The sequence below is a fragment of the Agelaius tricolor genome, unplaced genomic scaffold (genome assembly GCF_023055355.1).
Source record: "Agelaius tricolor isolate 1412-34295 unplaced genomic scaffold, bAgeTri1.0.p SCAF_18, whole genome shotgun sequence".
Lineage (NCBI taxonomy): Eukaryota > Metazoa > Chordata > Aves > Passeriformes > Icteridae > Agelaius > Agelaius tricolor.
In genome coordinates, this window is record NW_027269278.1 from 7,321,648 (window position 1) to 7,343,865 (window position 22,218).

The following is a 22,218-nucleotide window of genomic DNA, read 5'->3' on the forward strand; positions in this document are numbered from 1 at the left end:
CTCACCTCATTGTGTATAGCAATGTCCCATCCTCTGTGATTCGTAATAGTTTATTTGGCATTGTCATGTTATGAGCTACTGACTTCTTTCCATTGTGGAAAAAGGTATCAGGCGTCCAAATTTTGCTGGCCATTAAATTATTTAACCGGAGAACAGTCATAGGTCCTTTGAATTTTAATCTCTCATCTTTCCAGCTTTGGCGGAAAAATACATCTATAGTGTATTCCTACATCAATTCAGAAAAAAAGGGAAACACTTATGATGTCACATGTTGCAATATGAGAACTTGACAAGTATCTTCTTACCATTCCCTAGAAGCAAGATGACTATTAATGAAATTAATCATTATCAGAAAGTTTATTTTCTGTATTACTTACTGGTTATAAAACAGTTACAATATCATTGCTGTGTTCAACACAAGAAACATCAGGAAGTATTTCAAAAGTTGCCCATGAGTTAGATATAATAAAATGGATAAAAAAGAATTCACTCTTTTCCCACTTGAAATGCGATTTGAAGCTGCAGGTAGGTGGTCAGTATGTGTGGCACAGGAAATGTGTTTCAGAGTAAAATAAGCCTTGTGAGGCAGGGTCTTACTACAGCCTTCTGTGCTAAATGTCTCATTAGCATAAAGTTGTAATCAACCTGCAGAAAGTTCACAGTTCACTGAAATTCTATGGTCTGACTGGTGAGATGAGGAATGGTTCATTGGGTGAAATGGCTGGGCTACAAAGAGCACGAGCTGAGGGCACCTTTGGGCCAGGAGTGACAGTCGGGCTGCACAGGGACTGGGCTGGGGGCACAGGAGCAGTGGCTGACGCAGTGGGCACAGGGACAACCAAAATAACCAACACTCACCATGAAATGGAAGAAATATTTGTGACAAAGCAACAGGAACCAAGTTAAGAGGGAGAGGGTGAAAGTAAGAAAGATAGGTTGGAATATTATACATCAAATATAGATGGGGTGAAAAACCGTGAATGCAGCATAGTACAGCATTTCCCAGGGAAAAATCCCATCCTCATGTGGAAGTGCAGCATTGGATCACCTGCCCCTTCCATCTTTGATATTGTGATAAACATCAAAAGCAGTTATCCAGTGTGGTTCTGAGTTACTCTGAATGGGACTCTCTTGGCTGACAAATGGAACCTTTGCTGAGATCTCCTGCAAATGGAGATGCCAAATCCTGAAACAGAGAGAGCTCCTGTGTGTGAGGGCACACAGGGCTATAAGGAACAGAGCTGTCCTGAAAAACAGGATAGTAAAGGGGAACATTCTGGAAGGAGCATGCAAAATGTCTCCACAGCAAATTCCTTTAGATTTGTGTTTTTTCATTTTAATCAGCATCATTCCAAACAACATAAGCACTTTTGAGCTGTTTATTCCTTGTGTAAATATCAGCAAGAAAGAATGGTGATTCTTACTGATGTGTGTTTTTCCTGCTTTTAGGGTATGAAATATCTGAGTAAATTTTTTTTTGGCATGGAAATTTAGTTGCATGGGTTGTTCTAATTTTGGGTCGTGTGATGGATTTTTAAATTTAATTTTATTTTTTTTATATCCCAGACCTGTGAATCATTTTGGTGCATACTTAGTTGTATTTCTATTTTTTTAATCACTTGCTCAGTGAACTGCTGAAGCCTGAGTTTATTCAGCTTCAGTGAAAGCAGTTTGTACTTATAACCAATTATTTGCTTCAGAATTTTGGTGGGTCATGGCCTTAGGTTGAATTGTGATCAAATCCTGTCCCAGCTGTGCAGTGGAGTAGGACAGAAGGAGGTGTAGGAGACAGTATCCATCATTAAAATTTTGGATTTCCTCCATGTTTTACTAGCACCAAAGAAAATTTCCTCCTACACACATGGAAAGGTAAAAGACATGCCCAGAAGGTGACATCACTTCAGCATGTAAGCCATCCCCTTTTTCTCTTTCAGCTGCAAGGGGGTGAGTGGGAGGTGGAACAGGTTGAGAAAAGAGAGTCTGGTTTTTCACTTCATACAAACACAAGGTTCATTTGTTGGAAAAGGACAAGGAGTCAGAGAGATTTGATAAGGGTCCTGACAGCATAAGATAAAATTCAATTAAAAAGTAGCTGCCAGATCATGCCTGGCGCAGGCTGAATCTTTCCCTATCCCAGGTCATCACGCCATATAGAGTGAATTAATTTTGGCTGAGATATCTCAGCTTCTCAGCTTTCACTACCCACTTAAGCATGTACATTAATTCTCCTCAAATGAATCCTGACAGACAGCTGATCTTTAGAGCCATCAGATACTCTAATTAGGGCTTTTTTCTACAGCAGAGGGGCATAGAGAACAAGGGAGCAGAAGGATTTTCTCTAGACTATGTACAGTAGCAGTGGCCCATGTGCAGGCACATGAGTGAGGTGGAATTTGGAATAAATTCTCCCCAGCAGAGACTCTTCATTCCACTGTATGCAGGTTAAAAAACAAGATTTCTATCTGCACTTTGAATAAATTTTATGCTATTGAATATTTAAAACACTTTGGCTTAAATGCTCTCTATTTTACTCTTTTAATACTTCTCCCTGGAGATTGTTTGTTTATTCACAGGGTAGACCACTCTATGGTCTACATGAGGTTCTCTACAGGAAGATAGTAAGGTAGATAATCATTCTCCAAAAGCTTACTGTACAGAAAAACTGGGAATGAGGGTTTAATAGAAAAAAATCCTGTCTGAGAAAGTTAATTTTGAAACACTTCTTATTCCAAATAACACACATCAAAAATTTTCACCAAAATGACAGTATGAGAGTAGCCAGGTATCTGTTGTTCAGTTCAATCCACCATGTAAGCATGCTTGAAAACCTGCAAACATGCTGAAATGATGTCACTTTGCAGGTTTTCAGGCATGTCTTTTACCTTTCCCATGCCTGAAAACCTGCAAAGCTCTTCCAAAAATGTTGATTTTATTTTAAAAAATGCTCTTCTCCCATATAACTTTATTTGCAAGTATAAGAACAACCCAAGACAACCTCTTTACAGATTAAGAGGTTGTGTCCATGCTGCTCTTAGAGGAGTGCATTGAGAGTGGGCAGGAGCACCCTCACTTGTCCATGGAGGCGCCTCCCTGGGTTCTGCAAACCTCAAATGGCTGAGGTGAGCTGGCAGCTCAGGGTGGCTGTGCCTTCCCAGCACTCAGCGAGAGCTGGAGGAGCCCCTGGCCAGCCCCAGCCCAGGCTCAGGCTCAGCTCATCCCCCCTGGCCTGCCAAAAGCCTCCCCCAGCCAAGCCCAGCCCCTGGCCAGCCCCAGCCCAGGCTCAGCTCATCCCCCCTGGCCTGCCAAAAGCCTCCCCCAGCCCCAGCCCAGCCCCTGGCCAGCCCCAGCTCAGGCTCAGCTCATCCCTCCCTGGCCTGCCAAAAGCCTCCCCCAGCCCCAGCCCAGCCCCAGCCCAGGCTCAGGCTCAGCTCATCCCTCCCTGGCCTGCCAAAAGCCTCCCCCAGCCCCAGCCCAGGCTGCACATGGGGATCAGGGGAGCCCCAGCTGAGGTGTCCAAGCTGTCTGTGCACAGAGCACACTGCACCGAGTGTGCAGTTAAATTCAGATAAACTCTGGTTCTGGCAAACTCTTCAATTTATCTTTCTGTCTCTGGTTTCACACCTAGCTCCTCAAGCAAAGGTTTAACATGAGTGGGCTGCACACACATTACTTTTTATGGGAGGTGAGTAGGAGTTTTACACTAAATACTTTTCTGTGAATTCTTTAGTTTTCAAAATATATGAACACCTGCCTCTGTGTTTCTTGGTCACACATTTTATTAAGAGGATGATGAATTCTTTCTCCTGTTTAAATGACTGAAAAACAGGAGTCAACATGGTATGGATATCATACCATTTATACGTTTAACTGTACTTTTAGAAGTACTTCCTTCTAAGCAATCAAAAGATGGTGTCTTTTCATAAAGTTCAGTTAGAAACATAAACTGTCTTGTAAAAGTTAGTTTTTCTGGTTTTCTATTCCTTAATGTGGTTTTGAGTAGTCAGAACCTTGTAATAACCTGGTGTTTAAGGTTAGCTACATTTCTAGTTCAAATTAAGCAGCTGACCATTTTGTAGTCAGAAATGGAACTTGTTCCCTTTCCTCTACTTATTTTTTTCTTTTTTTTTTCTTGAATCTTTCTTTTGCTAAGTGTATTTAGCTAAATGTAGCCAGATACAAGTTGGAATTGCTTTCATTTCTTCATTTAAATCAACAAGGATGTTTCTAGCATTCATCCTAATAGAGCATCCAGCAGACACTGGTGGCTGCAGACCAGGCTTTACCCCTCTCAATCGCCACCTACTTGTGCACACCTCATTTAAATGGAAAATTTTAAGTACCTTGTCCATATTTCTACACAACTCTTGGTATCTCTTAAGACCAGGACTCACAGCATCTTCATTCAGTTTTCTGAACATCTCCATTCCCTGCAGTTATCTGGCAATTTGATTTTAATATTCATTCCGTAAAGCAGTGACACTAATTCTCTCATTAATCTTCTCTTTTTAGCAGCCAAGATCTAGGAAAGTCACTTTCCATTGATCAGTAGCTTTTAATATAAAAATACAGGTTAGACTGTACAGATGTCACACCATAGGCATAAGTGTTAATTGCATTTTAAGATGATGATCTTTCTTGGCAAATTGGATCAGTGATGTGCCAGCAAGGACCTCTGCAATCACTCTCAGAAGAATACAGATCCAAACTCTAATGCATTTCATAATATATTATGTAGCAAATATAAAGTCTATTATAACACATTATTAAAGTCACTGAGGCTTCTAATTTCAGGGCACTTAAATGCAGTCACAGCAGCAGGAACGGCAGCACATAAAACCTGATGGCATCCTTGAATCAGGGGCTCAAAGAGAGCCCAGCCTTAAAGGGGGTAAATAAGTTATTGTATGGATCTTTTATCCTCCAAATGAAAAAGTCAAGAGAAAATGAGTGCTGTAGAAATGCAGGCCATCACTTACCATATCATGGTCTGAGACAGGCCCAAAACTGGTGACGAAGATGTCAGTCTTCACTTCAGTTACACGCTCTGATGAAGCAGGAAATTAGGACAGTGAGTGTCTATAAACAGCCTTCATTAGATCTAACCACTACCAATTCTCACAATAAATAGAGAAATTATTGGCTTTGATTAGCCATTCTGAAATTGGTCTGCAATACAATCTTGAGAATTTACTGTAGAAGTAATTTCACAGTCAATATTGTCAGCAATGGGGGTTTTTTTACAGTTTTTCCCCAGAACTTTTTGAGGTACAGCAGCTGCAATGGAAACAGTTCTGCTGTTGTGGAAATCTTTTCATCCTTTCACTGATAAATCTTCTTGTCTGACACTATAACCAGTTCTGAATATTGCACACAGTACTCTAATATCTCATTGGGTTCTCAGTTTCTGGGCAAGCTAAAATAAGGTCTCTAATAATTACCCCAGCTTTGTGAGTTATGTATTTTGTATTGAGACCAAGAACACAGAAGCAACAGAGAGAATATATCATGGTGTATACAAACATGAATATACTTTATTGATCTGAGTTAGAAATGGCTGTATTACCCTGTACTTCAACAAACAAAAAAGAGTTAAAGCTTTTCCAAATAAACATCAGCTAAGCTTCCTTTCTGGAATCATCTGTGTAAATGTTTTCAGAACGTGAGCTCTCCAGTCCTATAAACCTAAAAGATAGATTGGTACAAATAATACTTCAGAAATCTGTAACATGTACATGACACAGACTATATGCATGTGCTGCTGCATCACAGAGCTGGACTCCTCCATGATTTCCAGGATGTCCATGCTCCCCATGGTGCAGTGAAATTGGATATTTCAAAAGAAATCAGTGATTTTAGTGGTCACAAGTGCTGAGATGCCTTAACTGGTGGTGATCTCAAGAAAGAGGTCAAAGATCTGGCTTCTCTATTTGGAGTGGCAAAAGGCACTTTGAGAAACACCCAGGCTTAACTTCCTCCCTTCCTCTCCTCTCCCTCTACACACACACACAGGATCAGTCACCTCTGAGCATGCTGGTGTTTTCTAGGGCACACAGAGCAAAATATTCCCCCAGGATGCCATATATCACAATAATCCTGTTGAATTCAATATAGCTGCAGGGAGTAACACCACCTGCAGCAGGAATCCAAGCAGTGCTGGTTGCAGCTAACCCCACCAGCTTCCCAAAGTTATGGTGATTTAAGTCTGAGTACATTGACTATTGTGCTCCACAAGCCAGGACAGGGGTTTTGGTAGGAGTTTCAGACATGGAAAAAGTGATAACATTTTTGAAATAACTTTCAAAAATAAATAAATTGAGCAATCTGGAATATTAAAAGTAATCCTAGAGAAAACACTATAGTACATGTATAGTAAACAGACATGCAGCAGACAAAATTTTTCCTAAGACTAAGAAATGTATATGTGTAGCTATTTGTATAATGTTATTTAAATAGTGCAAAATAATTAATTAAATTATTGCAAAATAATGAATGAATTTAATGAAAAATTTAACACAACCATATGATTTCAAAAGACTTTGGACAGTTTATATAAAATTTGTTCCATCTGACAAGAAAATTCTGACTGAAGGGAAGAAAATGAACTCAGGATTAAGCAGCCAGTTACAATTTACATTTCTGTATCTGTGCAAAAGTTCCAAAGAGAATCAGTGTTCCACAATGCTCATTCAGGTCTTTCATTCAAGAAGTGTGCAACTTCTAAAGATGTAAAAATGGAAACAGTTTCCTATAAATAGCTAGTATAGATACAATAAAATATGTCCTTTTGTGAGACAGCAAAAAATCAAAAGGTAATATTAGAGTAGGTTCTCCTGTTGGTCTAGGAATGCAGCTGATGAACTATATTCTGTTAATAAATTAATGCAAAAATTAGGTGGTATCAAAAGTAATCTTCAGGACTCATTAAAATGGTGACATTTCCAATTTATTATTCAAAATCAAGGAAAGTAAAATACTGTGATGTGGCTGAACTGCTTTATATTATTTTTATTCTTTATATCTGTGACTGAGAGGTGTACAAAATACAGTGACTATTGAGAAAAGCACTGGATAGGGTAAAATTTCCTCCTTAGGTGTCCAGTTGAATTAATATGTGACATTATAGTTATTTACAAACTTTTTAATTGACTTAAAGAAATTTCAGTATTTTCTTGACATCTAATTGTCTCTGGACTTAAAGCAGCTCACGGTGAGAATGTGACTTTCTGGAAAGAGGCATTGGGAGGAAAGGATTCTGTCCTTCAGCCCATCCCTGTCCCAGAAGTTGAGGAGGCTCAGCTCAGTTCAGGTCATGTGGGAACAGAAAAAGGACAGGGAGGTTCCACAGGTAAAACATTGCTGAGGGGACTCCAGCTACCCAATCACCTTTCCTTAGCACTGAGAAACTGAGCCCATCCTGAACCCTAGCAGCCTCTCACATACTGGAAAGTGACTCTCAAATGGCTTTTTAAAGATCTTTCATCCTGGGTCCTCACTCCTCTTGTCCTCTTTCCTCCGAGGCACTTTGGGAGAGAGAAGATTCTAGAAGCTCTTCAAACACAAAGGGTGGTGAGTCCCTTAAGGGTCCCAGCTCTGAGCAAGGTTCTGTTTAATATAATTCAGCTGGTTTGCCTGCACAAACACAGAATATGCTCTTTGAGTCAGTCATACCATGTGCTATCCTCAATTCTGGCTTTGGGAGACATGTAATCATAGAAGAGAGGCTGGTGCTTAAGGCAACCACTTGAGGACACAAAATGGAAACTTGAGACTTTTGCACTAAGAAGGAAGATTTCCAAGGGAGTGAAAAAATAAGTGATGCTTTTTATTTCTGAACAATATTGAAAGTATTTTAAGTGGCACATAAATCACATGAAAATTAGAAAATTCAGATTGTGAACTCAGATGAGATTGTTATCTTAAACACTGATTACACTTTTGCAGTGCACCTAATCCCCTCAAATGCAGATAAATCAATGTACAGACCACGACTTTTTTTTTTCCTTTGGTGTGTGCCTCACTTTCAAGACCAATGAAAAAGGGTGTATCAAAGCACAGAAAGAGATTACTAGCTCCAAAGCCATATGGAAGTTTTGAAATTTTTGTTTACTGTTTCACTAATTAGATGATTCAACTGTGCTTAGTTAAGTGCTTCAGAAGTTCTGAGTCACTCCTGCAAAGGACATGTGTTTACTAATACAGTTGAGCTATATATATATTTAGAATCAAGGTTACCCATGTTCAATTTGCATCTTGATTACCATGGGAAGGCTCAAATTGTGCTGCAAATGCTCAGAATGTTTTTTTCAGGAGCCACGAATCCTGAGCTGGATTCAAAACCTTCACAATGTTCCTGAGAACTGGAGAAAAGTCTTATTGCCCAAACCAGGCTCAGGTCAGGAGCTGATGGGATTGCTGAAGGGAAATCCAGCAGCTCTAAAGATGCACAACTGTCTCTTGACTGTGACATCTGTCTCATGAACCAGGAGTAAGTAATGTAGGGATATCTGTAGAACATGTAACAATTGCAGTCAAAAGCCCTAAGGAAATTTGAGGTTTGACTGTAAGGCAATCACAGGGTGCAAGCAGTTACTGAGCAGCAAAAAAGCAGCTGAGCACCACACCCAGACACTGTGGAACACAGCTTTGGGCAATTGATCCAGGTACAGCTATGAAAGCATCAGTCAACCTCAACTGCTGTAATTTTACTGTTAACAAATAATGTGTTTTGCTAACCATGCTAGACTAGCGTAAACTCAAAATTAGTAACAATAAATATTTTGATTTAAACTCCCAGGGATCTCATTATTGCTAGAATTGTGACTGGATTATAAACGGAGAACAAAATAAGAAATACAGGTTTATTTTAACAGCAGGAAATAAGCCTATTTATCAGGAGAGACCATACATGAAATATTTCCCTTTCTGATCTGCCAGTATTTGAGCACATGGTTTATTTGAATTGCACATGTTGGTGGCTGAAGTTAATTCCATTTTTTGGTAATGCACTTGTTCTTCCTCTATGTCTCATGTCTGTCTGTGCTATAATTATTTATATGGAGGAGACATTTCCTCTGGCTTTGAATGAAAGGAATTGTGATACCTGTACACTTAGGCTAATCAGCCCAGCTGTGTCCCGTGAGGTATTTTGATTGAAGAACAACAACAAATGCACTCCTAGGAATTTTGTGCTGCTGCATTAGTAAGAGCAGACCAAAAGGGAGAAGAGTGAGCTGTGATCAGCCACTGCAGTCTGTGCTGAGGTTACTGGGACCTGCACATGCCAATCAACAGCTCAAAGCTGCTCACATCCTACCTACCTCCCCACTCATGTATTAAATCTATTTTCCTAGGGTTTTCTAAGGTTTTTTACAATTGTCTTTGCATTAATCTGGTGCCTACAGAGTGGAAAAAAAGACAGAAATCAGCCCCCTCAATTTTACAAAGTCAAGTGTAGCATCTGGTCCTCCTTTACTTATGTGTATAATATGTAGAATAATGTGTAGGGGTGAGGTCTTTTCATTTAGAGTAGAATCATTTAAGTTTAACTTTTTATTATGCATACAAACAAATCCCTTATTTTCCCTAAACTTTATATTAGCTCAGATATGTAAAAATCCAACAATTTCCATTGGGACTTCAATAGCCAAGAGGAAATTTATGTTTATATATAATGTTCTCATATCACTGAAACTTAAAATCTAATTCACATAATACCATGAGGTTCATTTCCCATCCCTTCCACTCTGTGGAAGTAATGAATTGCCTGAGATTGACTGACATCCACTTAAGGACAGCCCCACTCAATCTTGATAAACATCACACAGGAGACATCAACAAATATCTTTTACTGACAGCATAAAATAAGTATAATTCTGTCCAATATTCAAGTTGATAATCTACTTGGGGTGATCTACCGAGCATTCAACCCAACAGTAAAACCAAATCTAATTCAGGAAGATTCTGGTCTCTCAAATCAAACTCATTGTTGTTTGCTCTGTATTAACCTTTCTACTACAAAATCCCTTCCAAAGGTATAAGCCACATTTACCTTTATTCTGATTTAAAAGGTCTCAGAGCATGTGGATCCTTTAGTTTTAGGGAGATGAGATGAAAATCGTAACAGTCTTAGAAAATCCGTAGCTGCCCCTGATTTCATGTAAATGAATCTCATCATCAAATACAACCTGCCCTAAGCAAGTCTTCCCTGTCTCCCTGTGGCACTTCAAACCTGGTAGAGGAACTTATTTTTTCCACCCTTTTTTATTGCTCTTCTAGACACAGTGCACTACGAGGAGAGATCACTAGACACTGAAGTGAATTGTGCTTCTTATTTCTGTTTGATCCTTTGGTTTTTTCAGGACTGTATATTTGAATAGAGATCAGCATCTTTATTATTTAGGCCATTTTTTATCACCTCTTGTTCTACAAACCAGGCAGTTTCCACAGAAAATTATGCCATTACCTCAGTGACTTCCCTCTGTTTTTTCCCCCTAATGTCTGACATGATTTCCTCTTTTCAGCTTCAATATGTTACTCTCTGCAAATCCACCTCCTTGCTTTTTGTAAACGATTATCCTCTCATAGAGTCAATAGGTGTCCTCTAGTATCATTCACAACATTTTTACATTCATTTTGGAAGTTCTATTTTCCATGCATAAATAACTAAATGTAACTATTTGTTCATGTTTATGGATGGGTACAACAGATGCTATTTCCTAGCAGTGTCTGCCTAAGTGACTAAGCCCACATATGAAGGAGGCAAAACAAGTAAATAACATAATTTATATCAATAATTATTGATAAGAAGTGCAAATGTGCTAATGCATAACATGGTGTTGCATGCTCTTTTAAAAAGTAATCAGATTAATTTTATCAATGATGCCATTTTTTGAATAACAAGCACATTCAATCACTATAAATTTCCCTGTGGGTCACCAGCTCCACTGTATAATATTCTGGTTAATGAGAAATAATTCTTTCTTTCCCCCTTGTTTAATGGCAAACTGCTCAGAGGTTCTCATTTAACTTCAGATATGGCCTTCTTGGGTTATCTGATGGTAACTTCCATTGCCATACTCTTTATGGACCATATATGACTTTTAGTTTTCCTTTTGAAGTAATACCTCAAGATGCAAAAAAAGGCAGGGCAGAGTTATTTGTAGTCTGGTACTTACTCTGTGCATGCTCAAAGAGTGATTCAAAACTCAACACCTCTAAATCTTTCCTTATCTTAATGCTCCACCTTTTACCCTGGCTTTCCCATGAATACATAGAACAGCTCTCCAATGAATCTTTGCCATGAGATTTCTCCAGATGGTTGCTCTTGGCTTCATGGTGCCTCATTGGCTGCACCAGAGCACTTCTACCAAACAGTGAAACTGTTCACCACACTCACAGGATGTTTGCAAACTTGAGATTGAAAAACATCATCGTGTTTATTTCAAAAAGGATTCATTTACTCCTCTAAATAAGTAGAACCAAGATCAAGATCAAATCCCTTTCACAATTCATTACAATTTTCCAGTAACTAGAGATAGCATTTCATCACTGAATTCTTCATACATAATGGCAAGGAAGAAAAACCAAATAACCTTACTGAAGGAACTATCATCTACCTTTTATTCCATAGGCAAGAAAGAGAAATTGGTTTATTTTCTGTTTCTGTGGGTGTACAGATTTGAAAACCTGCACTACGGGAGGAGAGGCTGTACTGGGATAAACAGAGTTTCCCCCAGTGTGCCCTTTTCTGTAAGAGACTGCACCAGGCATTGTTTTACTTCAGCTGCTGCTTCTCAGAAGGCTTAGAAAGAATGGAATAGACAGTGTTGGATGATTGGAAAAATGCTATAGTGCCCTCAGTGATACACAGATGTACACTGTGCCTAACAGCATGAAATTTAGCAACATAAGATATAATGAGGTTCTCTGGCCTCTTAAACTCTCCGATAGCTACATCACAGCTAAAACTGAAGGAATCCATTTTAGAGCTAGTAATTTTTATATAATTATAGAAATAATTATATATTTTTAGATATAATACATATCTAAAAATATTGTTACATCGGTAGATTTCTTGACTTTTGCTTCAGAGTGGATAAAAATTGTGTTCTGATCAAAATATTTAACACTAAGCCATCACTGATGTTGCAAAGAAAAACGAAACCACTGCTTGTCCATGCATTTTAAAATTTCCAGTATCAAATCATGCTATGATGGAAGGCTACTGAACTTCCAACTCCAAAACCCATGCTATATTATATATATTGATTTAGATTTGTCACTGAATATTTTTATGCATGGAACATTTCAAGAATACATTTTCCCATTATACCGAGAATCTAACTTAGCTGTCAAAATTGAGTCATCCTGAGGTTCTTCACTCAGATTTAGATACCTTAGAAAGGAGATTTTGAAGATGTGGATTTCCAAATTCCTGAGCACACCCTTTATTATAAGTTGCTACCAGGACTGAAAACATCAGGTTATGCCTATAAAACTAGGAATTTGTCCCTAGTTTTTGAAATCTATAATTTATATATTTTCAATAAAGCCTTACTCAATAGTCAAAAGAGTTTATCTGCTTCTTACTATACTTGATTTCAAACATTAATTTACTGCTCACACTTTAATCACATGTTGGAGTTTTTTTAAAGCCATGGTACTCTTATTTCTAGTGTTCAAAGCTGACAAACATAAGATAGAAATTTGCTGATCTGACGCCATGAAAATATAGTATACTGTGCAGAAGGAAAATTATTAATTCAAGGTTCTTGTTTACAGGCAGGAATTGGGAACACAATTCAAAAAAGGATGGATGCAAAGATTATTTAAATTTCTCTAACACTTAATTAGAGAAACTACTCCAATCCCTACTTCCCTCCATCCCATATTTCCCATCACTCATTGCTGCTTTCAAAAGCCTTGGACATTGCCATTTAACTTTGTGAAGAGGTTAATTTCCTTTCTGTCAGGAGTAAGTTTTAACTGGACCGGATGATTCTTTCATGAGTAGACCTTTGAAGTCTGAATTCAGAAACATCTCTATGAAGACACAGACATAGGAGCTGATACTGATATGCTTAGTTCTCTAAATTGCAATCCAGAGTGAGAGAAAATCCTTTCCCTGCATCTCCCTTTGTTTCCCCTTCTAGTATCTGTTAAAAACATCATAGTAGTGATAAAACTCACATAAGAAATCATCATATGCTCAGATTTTTCTTGTAGACATGTACCAGACTCAGTTTACAGTCTCATTTATTTATTGCCTTCTGTGCTTTATTTACTGTGATAGAGTAGCTGACTGAACTCTACAGTTCCATTAAACAAAGAATAAAGGAACATTTATCTACCCTAGGTCAAGGGTTCACAAGAAAGCAGGCAATAATACGGGCAGATAAAAGTTAAAAATTGCTCTTATTTTGTTGTCTATTACCTGAAATGGCACAAAAAGATTTATACAGCAGGACATTTTTAAATGTGGTAATTAATACTTTTTAATCAGAATTTTATCTTTAGCCATTCCTCAAAATCAGTGAAGTCAGTTTATTGAAGAGCCTGGCTCACAATTCAAGAACAGTTGCAGGATGGTAGCCTCAAACCACAGAATAACCTTACACTTAATTACCTTCCATTTCATCCACAGGAGATGATAGAAGAATTCCTAATGTGATACCCCCCTATATTGCAGTTCTCTCAGAGTGAGTACAGGAAAACACTCTGAACTATATTTTGTGGGGTGGGTTGCTCTGTTTTATTTTATCAGAAAAGTCCAAAAGGAAAACAGAAAAAGGATGTCTGAAAGAAGTAAAGCCAACGTTTCCATGCGCTGGAAATAATAGATTTGTGCTTGTCCATTTAGAATTTCCATGTTTGCGAACAGTAAGCTTTTAAGACCCAATTTTGGGACCATGTCACAGTAGAACAAATCAAAGAGCGAACACAGAGATGCTGATGAAGACCAGGTTTTGTAGCAATGCTTTTACAAAGACATAATTGCTGTGTGGTTTTATGCCTTTCTCTGCATTCAGCACCAAGAGCAGAAGAAGAAAGACATTTTTATCAAACTGTGAAGAAAAAATGTTACAGAAAGAAATCCTTACATATCTAAGTAGGGAAAAAAAATCTTAAAAACTTCTCTGAGACAATCTACTAGGATAGATTGATACTTTCACTTTAAAAAAAACAAATCCTCATGAAAATAGTCATAGATATATGAGGCCTATTTAGGCCTCATTCATCAACTTGTCATTTGTCAGGTCACAGGTTGTATTTTTTATCTTCTATTCTTTATACATTCAAAGTTTTATTACGCATTCAGAGGTGTTCTTGAATTGTGAACCATTTTCTTCTTCTTTTGGGTATATGTGTGAGAAAACCAAGTATGCAAAAGACAGGGAAGGCATGGCTTTTGGGGAAAAAAAGCTATATATCAGCATTACTTTATGTGTATATATAAACAGAATTAAAACAAGTATAGCAGGGAAAAAATGATAATATTTTAACTGAATTTGTATCTATCATGTAACACTGAAAATCATAATACAACACACCTCCCAGTCCTGGTCTCAAGCGGTTGTCGTAGCCGTCCAGGAGACGATCCAATATTCTGGTGAACACTGTGGTGTTGTCTTTAAGCTCATCTTGTGATGAGGTTTGGCCATAGCTGAAATACACAACAGTTAACACTGAAAAACAGTAATCCACCAATAACCTTAGGAAACAGTAATTCCAAAATCCATTTAATCTCGCTCATGCAGGTTTATGGTCACATAACCTCCTCTGTATAACCAGGTTGGAGTGTTTTGTAGAGTTCTTGCATGTTTCTATTTTCTCCTCCAATTGTAAGATTTTAAAATGATAAAAAATCAGTGCCCCTACATAAATGGTGAACAAAGAATGCCAGTTCCTTAATGTTTCTCTCATTATTCCTTAATGTTTATAATGTGCTAATATGTGTTTTCCTCAGGAAAATGCTCATTTGTCAGCCAAGAGTAGTGTGTTTAATTCATAATAGTTCTATATGGTTTGCATACAAAGAAAGATACAGTAATTAAGAACACTGAAAAATACTGACAAAAATAGAGATATCTTCTTTTTAAATACAGAAGTAGATGTAATTTTGCTTTTATTTCTCATTTTCCTGTAGCAGTTAGATTTGGAGGAATATCTCCATCTTTGCCTTTCAAATACGTAACAAAACCATCTGCTGTTATGAAAATCTCTTGTGTCCATAAAGCTTCCCTGATAGATCCCTATGTATATCTCTAACTCAGTCAAAGGTCCTGAAATTTTACTTGAAGAAGGATAAAATTAAAGCTCTTTGAACTCAGCTACCAAAATCTTACTTCCATCAATACAAATCAGAATGAAATCCTTAGGCTTAATGGTTTCTGTCTGCTGTAGATGACACCAGAATCAACCTTTTTCTTAAATCTGAGACCTTTACCTAATACCCTGTCACAGATGATTCCCTTAATCATAGATTACACTTGTCTTAAATCCTAACCCAGCAGTGGTTTTTCATTCATGGTCAGAAGACTTCCATTACAAACACGTGGAGTCATCAGGGAGAAAAGCAAAAGTGCTGCTTTTCAAAACATCATTTTATTGCACACATTACTGCTGAACTGGAGAAACAGTGCAGCACCAAACACTTCCTTTAGGATCAGCTCTAGTGACAAAAGTGACTTTTCCACTGGTCAGCCTGTTTTCTGTTTGGGGTATGTGATTCTTGGTGCCCTGCCAGCCCTTCCTGCTCTAACCACCAAAGACCCTCTCAGGAGGAATATGGTGCACAAAATGATCAGGTTCTGTTAAAATACCTCTGAAACCTTTTTTCTGTGAGCTGCATCAGCCTGACATCCTTTGTGTATCCCACACTTGTGTTCCACTTGGATCAAACACAGAGGGAAGGAGGAAGGATACCCTGTACATACATAGGGACCTGGAAGTGCTTCCAGGTTAATTTTGCAGAACAGGTTTGAGTATTTAACACTACAAATTTAGATCAGTTTCAGGACTGACATCCACCGAAGTTTGAATAATTTTTGGTTTATTTCCATAGGGTGGTATGTTTTAATGCATAGAAATCATTATTTCTAATGAAAAGGCAAAATACCTAACAGTTTTTAAAAAATAGTATTAATTTCTTCTAACAATATCATACAACTTCATTTAATAAAAAAGTAGGTTGATTTATATTTATTGATCATGCCTACAATTGAATTTTAAGTCACAGACAATATTTTTTATGCTCCCTCTATCTTACCAAATAACAAGTTCTCCTGCTGTCTCTATAGCAAGCATTTTATCTTTTAAAGGATCTTTCCTCATACACCTTCCCCAGAATTTCAACACATGACCTTTAGTGGATGAAATTTTAAATTAACACTCATTGTCAGGAAAAAAGCTGCTCTTCATACATATCTCAAGGATAGCAGAAGGTCATCAGTATTAAGGTGGGAAAAGGATACAAAACCACTTCAGAAATGTTAATGGTAAATAACTGAGTGTGTTTGTGAGGAGCAGCAGGAAGATGGGCTGGAGGCAGTGCACTTGTGCCCCACTCCCATGTGCAAGTCCCATCTGGCAGGGCCCTCACCTGCTCTTGCCACCATCTTAGCCAAGGTAAAAAGCACCGTGAGGTTGAACTGACATGGGCACAACAGGAAGATTCTGAACATTTCTGCACATTTGGAGTAGGCTGTAACTCCAGAGGGATTGGGATTTTTCATTCAAAACACACATATTAAAATAGTCCTATTGCAGGGCTTTTTTATGATAAGTGTGACATGGGAAGACTGTCTTTCTGTAAAAAAGACACCTTATTTAATTTATCAGCTGTTTTTTATCATAAAGCACTAACAGAGGGAAAGCAAGGCAACTGACAATGAAAAAAGGGCTTTAAACCCAGATCTACTTCATGTGAGGTGTGTACATTTTGAAGAAAAAATTACTGCATGCAATTGTGTTTTCACATTAAACCCCAGTCTCATAAAAAACTGTGCACGGACTCCATCTACAGGTCATTATATTCCTGACACACCATTGGATTTCTAAACTCTGGTCCAATGTGTTTTAATTCTCACATTAACAATGCACATGCACCCATTACAGCTACAATAAATATATGTACACAGATATATGTGCAAATATCTATAGAATAAATGTGTTTTCACAAAATTCTCTAGTTAGGTCAGACGAAGCACTACAGGAATACTTCAAATCTTAATAAATTACAAAAATAAAAGGTTTTTTTCCTTAAAGAGTATTTGATACAGCAGCTGTTATATGAATCACCCTCTCTTATTTTTTTTTTAAAGGAAATGCTTGTGGAGATGAACCTTTATCCATTACCACTCCACACAAATGTAAAATATTCAAGGCAGTTAGAAAAGAAGTTCCTCTAGAACTGTAAATGCACAAGAAGACACTGTGGAGATCAAGGCACAAATACATCTTTTAGAGATCACTATTGACAATAGAAATATTCTACTGCTTTCTGGTCATTAGGTAACATCATTGACAAGCACATCAATGTTTTTTATAATACAAAAATACATCTGAGAGTCTTCTTAAATGTCTTCACTGAATTTTGAATTGCAGGCAGCTCTTCAAGCATATTCCAAACTGCTTTATAGTCTCTGCTAATAGTTGTTTGATGAGGTGTTGTATGGTTACAGATTTTTCTTAATACTAACATTATTTTTAGATTATGATTTCACCAAATATTTCACAAATACTCAGTGCAGAATGGTCTGTCAAGCATAACTTTGGGCTTTGAGCTTACAAATTCTTCTCCACGCAAGCAGTCCCCCTTCAGCAGAAGATCTACTTCAGATTTTCAATACAACTACTAAGTTAGCACACAGTCCTGACTGACAAAGTTAAATTATGCCTCTGCTTGCAGGCACAATAAAGTTACTGAAAGCACTTAAATTAGATTAAAAATAACCCTTTATTATACTTTTTTCCCCTCTGAAGAAACTTGTATTACTGAGTAGTCTTTATATAAGAATAGAAAAAGATTGCACAGGTGTTTAAGAGGTAGATTAGTTTCAATTTGTTTTCAGAAAGCTTTTGCTTATCCTCTTCACCATATTGAACAAAAAAGTTTCATGCGAACAAATTGTAGTTTTCTTTTGAACTTCACTTAGATTAGTCCCACTTATGTGGGACTTGTGCGGGGATTAACTTCCCTCAATACACTCAGTGGTACTGCAGCCCATGCAGTATTTGTCTTATGCTGCTACATTAAATTAAAGGCTCCTGGAATATGTTGGTGCATTAGAAAATATCTCCCCACCTTCTCTCAGTCAGTGCATTCAGGAGGAGGCTCCAGGCCCAGAGGCAGTCACAAAGCACCAGGAATCTCTTCATGGTGGACTCTGGAACTAGAAGGAAAATAACCATTAAGATCCCCACATTAAAACAGGTATTAGGCAAAAAAATCTGACATTGGAAACTTCTGCAGAATAATTTGATGTCAGGCAATGACCTCACAAGAGCAGAGCTGATGCCATTCTGAATAAGGGTGCGTGGCCTTGGCTGCTCTCCTGGTTACCTTTGACTTTTAGACCCACAGACCGAGGATGGGGTGTGGTATTATTTATTTTGTGTAAGGGTGTATTCTTTATGCATTACTCTTGAACTTTAGCAAAAACAATTACAAGTAAAAGCTGCTGTCCCCAAACTCTGTGGCAATTCTTACTCAGTTTCTGCCCTGAGTTGAAAATGTGTCAAGGCACCTCCATTGCATTCCAGATAACCAAGTGTAATTGTCTGAACCCTTCCAAACGTCTGGGAAGGTGTCAGAGTGTGGTTGTGTGACTGAGGAGAGTGGTGCTTTCCTCACAACCACTGCTCTGCTTTGATGTGATGGGAGCAACTTTCTTCTAGAGATAGAACAACCCTCCTCTTCCCTGAAATACAGCATCAGAAAAAGACTAAAATGAGCAGATTCTAACTCTATGATTTGCTGCTACATAGGCACACTTTAGGGCTAAAGGACACAATTCATAATGAAACCATGTGCTGACAACCTACACACTAACTCTCTCCTGAATCTCTACCAGTCTCTGAATGCTGCTAGGAAATGTTTCTGCATTAGCAGCCTTCTCCTCCTCTCCAAACATCTCCTGTACTCTCTCCAGACTTCACCGAGTTACTCTCAGTTTACCTTTGAGTAAGACGTAACAAACTCACAGAGTTACTTCTGCTTTCTAATAAACTATAAAATAAAAAGTTAGCTGATATTTGTGGCATCAGTGCTGCAGATTCAACTAACTGCCCAGGAGATGTTGCAGGTCCCTTTACATATCAATTCAAAGTGTGCTGGAATACAGTCCATTTTTAGGATTCATTACATAAATAAGGTTAACAAATACAAATCCTCTGTTTTCCCCCAGCAGTGAATTGGAAGGGTTTTTACGTGCCTGAGAAAATGAAGCACTGTTCATAGAAATGTTGTTGTAGCTTTAAATAAAGCTCCCCCAATTCACTGCACACTCTCAGGGACAATTTAAATCAATAAAATACCGTTTCAAAGTGGTATGTAAGCAATGAGCTATAATTAATGCGTTTATAGCCAAATGATCGGCAGATATGCATTGGATGGGGCTGAGCTAATCTGACTGAATAGGAACGAGCTGGCTGTGGCAGGAAAGTGTGGATAAAGATCTTCAGGGACGACACTGCATCCTAACTTGCCCTGGAATCAGCCCCTTTACAAAGGGAAAGCCAACATCTGTGGCTTCAAAAATCACCTTCCCCCGGTCCTGCCAACTTCTGCCTTTGCAAAAGGCTCCTCGAGATGAAGAAGGGAAAGTGAATTATTCTGAACTATTTTGATCTGTTGAGCTTCACGCTCGCTCCCCTTCTCCCAACACCACCCCCTGCTTCGATAAACCCATCCAGGCACAATAAATCCCGAAGAAGGAAAGTTTCTTGCAGCTGGAAAAAGCAAATGTTAATTAAGGCTTTGACTGAGCGTTAAAGCCCAGCAGCCCCCGGCCTCCCCTGCCCGCACCGCCTGAGAAACCAGCGCCGGCTCTCCCATTCAAAATGGGAGCAAGAGCCACGCTTTGGGAGCGTTTCAGCAGCGCCCACTGGAAAAAAAAAAATTAAAAAAAAAAAAAGGGGGGGGGCACGACTGAAAACAAAATCGGGGGTAAAAGGGGGGCATTTTGATGCATTTTGACTCACTGCGAGAGATTTGCTCCTCTCGGAGGCTTAAATCGAGACTTGTTTTCCTCCCGGCATTTCAACTTTGCATCCCCCGGCCCGGAGCATCCACCCCTCCCACCGCGCCCGCGGGAGGGAAAAACCCAAACCCAAAACCCTTCTGCGAGGGACCGGCGGAAATCAGTCCGCGCTAAAAAATAAATAAATAAGAGAATTGACAAAGCCCATCGATCGCTGCGGATTTTCAAGCTGGAGGGATAGAGGGGGAAAAAAAAAACCCACCCCGATCCGGCGGTACCTGCGGACGGAGAGCAGAGGAGCCGCCCGCGCGCTGGACGCGGTGCCCGCAGCCGGGAGCGCCCGGAGCGCCGCGGGCGCGTGTCCGTGTGCGTCCGTGTGTCCGCGTGTGCCCGCCTGTGTCCGGGGGTGCCCGCGTGTGCCCGGGGGTGCGAGCCAGCAGCCGCCCTTACCGGAGCCCTCGGGCGCGGGTCCGCGGCGCCGCTGCCCTGCCGGGTGCCCGCCCGCCGGCGCGGAGGCTGCGCGGCTCCGGCTCCGCCGCTCACTCCGCCTCGGCCATCGCCGCCGCTGCTCCGCTCCTCCGGGCTCAGCACCCGAATTTCTCTTCCCAATATTCCGACCGCCGCTATACAACAAAAGCTTTCTCTTTACCAAGACAGTAGTAATACGTCCCAGGGTAAACCGGATGTGAAATAGGCTGTGACTTCATGCCAGAGAGATTTTATTTTAGAAAGGAAGGTGGTACCAAGCTCTCATCTAGAGACCAATCCGCCCATTTTTTATATGCAGCACAATTTAACTTCCAGTGCTCTCGCCCTAATCCCTTTCTCTCTGGCTGCAGACTCAAATCCTTCTACAATCTGCAGCATTATTATTACTGGGGGGGAGGCTGAGCGGCCGGGGGAGGCTGCGCCGAGCATCTTTAGGCACTCGCAGTTTACAAAACAGTCTATTTTAAGGGTCGTACATTAAAAATATAACCGATCTGCGTTAGCGTTCAACCTTTGATCGAATATTTAGTGGCGGCATAAATATGAATGAAGGCTGGCCAGGGTGTAGAGGATGCAGCACTACGCGCGTGTGCCTATAGACTGTGTGTACCTATAGGGACCAGGCGGCAGACCACGGCTCTAGGCAGACGGGCACAGAGATGCTGTGCAATACTAATTAAACGCAGGTAACACACATTTTGGGCGAGCCCCGTAGGAGATCGGCAGCAGGAGCAGGCGCCTCTCCCCTACTTCCACTCGCCTTTAGCGGGCAGGTGCCGCGTCTGCCCGGCGCGGTCCCGGGGCTCTGCCGAGCGCTGTGCTCGGGGGCTGCCAGCCCCTGCCCGCTGTCCCGCTGTCCCTCGGGGCCCCGCCGGGCACCGGAGCCGGGACATTCCCGGCGGAGCCCGCGGAGCGCCCGGCTCGGTCCGGCGGCCGGGGAGCTGCGGGCGCCCCGCCGAGAGCGCGGTGCCTGCCCTGCCCTGCCCTGCCTGCCCTGCCCTGCCCTGCCCTGCCCTGCCCTGCCCGCTCTGCCCTGCCCGTTCTGCCCTACTCTGCCCTACTCTGCCCTGCCCTGCTCTGCCTGCCCTGCCCTGCCCTGCCCTGCCCGCTCTGCCCTACCCTACCCTGCTGGCCCTGCCTTGCCTTGCCTGCCCTGCCCTGCCCTGCCCTGCCCTGCCCCAGCCGCGGGACAGACGGACACAGTCCTGCCCCACACGAGCATCACTTCAACCCCCCTGCACACCTCCTCCCTGAGATGGGAGCGAGCTGGGCGAGCCCGGCGGGCGCCGGCGCTTGTGCGGAGAACAAGGGGAAAGTTGATGCATCAGGTCCGGGGAGGTGCCGGTGTGCGGGGAACGCGGGCAGCGCTCACCTGCCCGGCGCAGGCTGCCGCGCCTTGAGCTCGAGGCGCCTCTCACCAGCTCCAAGCCTTCTGCGGAGCCATCAGACTCTGCTGCCACGAGCACGGCGTGGTCAGCTGTCCTTGCTCTGGGAAAGACAAAATGAAGTCCTTCGTCAACAGTAGCTC

The 22,218-nt window shown here is 40.6% G+C and overlaps 1 protein-coding gene across 4 annotated transcripts in view; it reads right to left on the reverse strand.

The window, feature by feature from the left end:
• Window positions 1-20,969, reverse strand: part of GABRA1 (gamma-aminobutyric acid type A receptor subunit alpha1) — a 39,426-nt gene extending 18,457 nt beyond the window's left edge. The window contains exons 1-5 of one of the 4 annotated variants that reach the window (XM_071443137.1): window positions 20,652-20,969; window positions 18,305-18,392; window positions 14,550-14,662; window positions 4,977-5,044; window positions 6-226 (exon numbers count right to left, since the gene is read on the reverse strand). In XM_071443137.1, the coding sequence (XP_071299238.1) occupies window positions 6-226; window positions 4,977-5,044; window positions 14,550-14,662; window positions 18,305-18,378 (476 nt within the window). In that variant the 5' untranslated portion in view covers window positions 18,379-18,392; window positions 20,652-20,969. Of the gene's footprint in view, window positions 1-5; window positions 227-4,976; window positions 5,045-14,549; window positions 14,663-18,304; window positions 18,393-20,202; window positions 20,329-20,463 lie in introns of those variants that run through there. The other 3 variants (XM_071443138.1, XM_071443139.1, XM_071443140.1) reach the window with 3 other exon arrangements.
• Window positions 20,970-22,218: the final 1,249 nt, after the last annotated feature.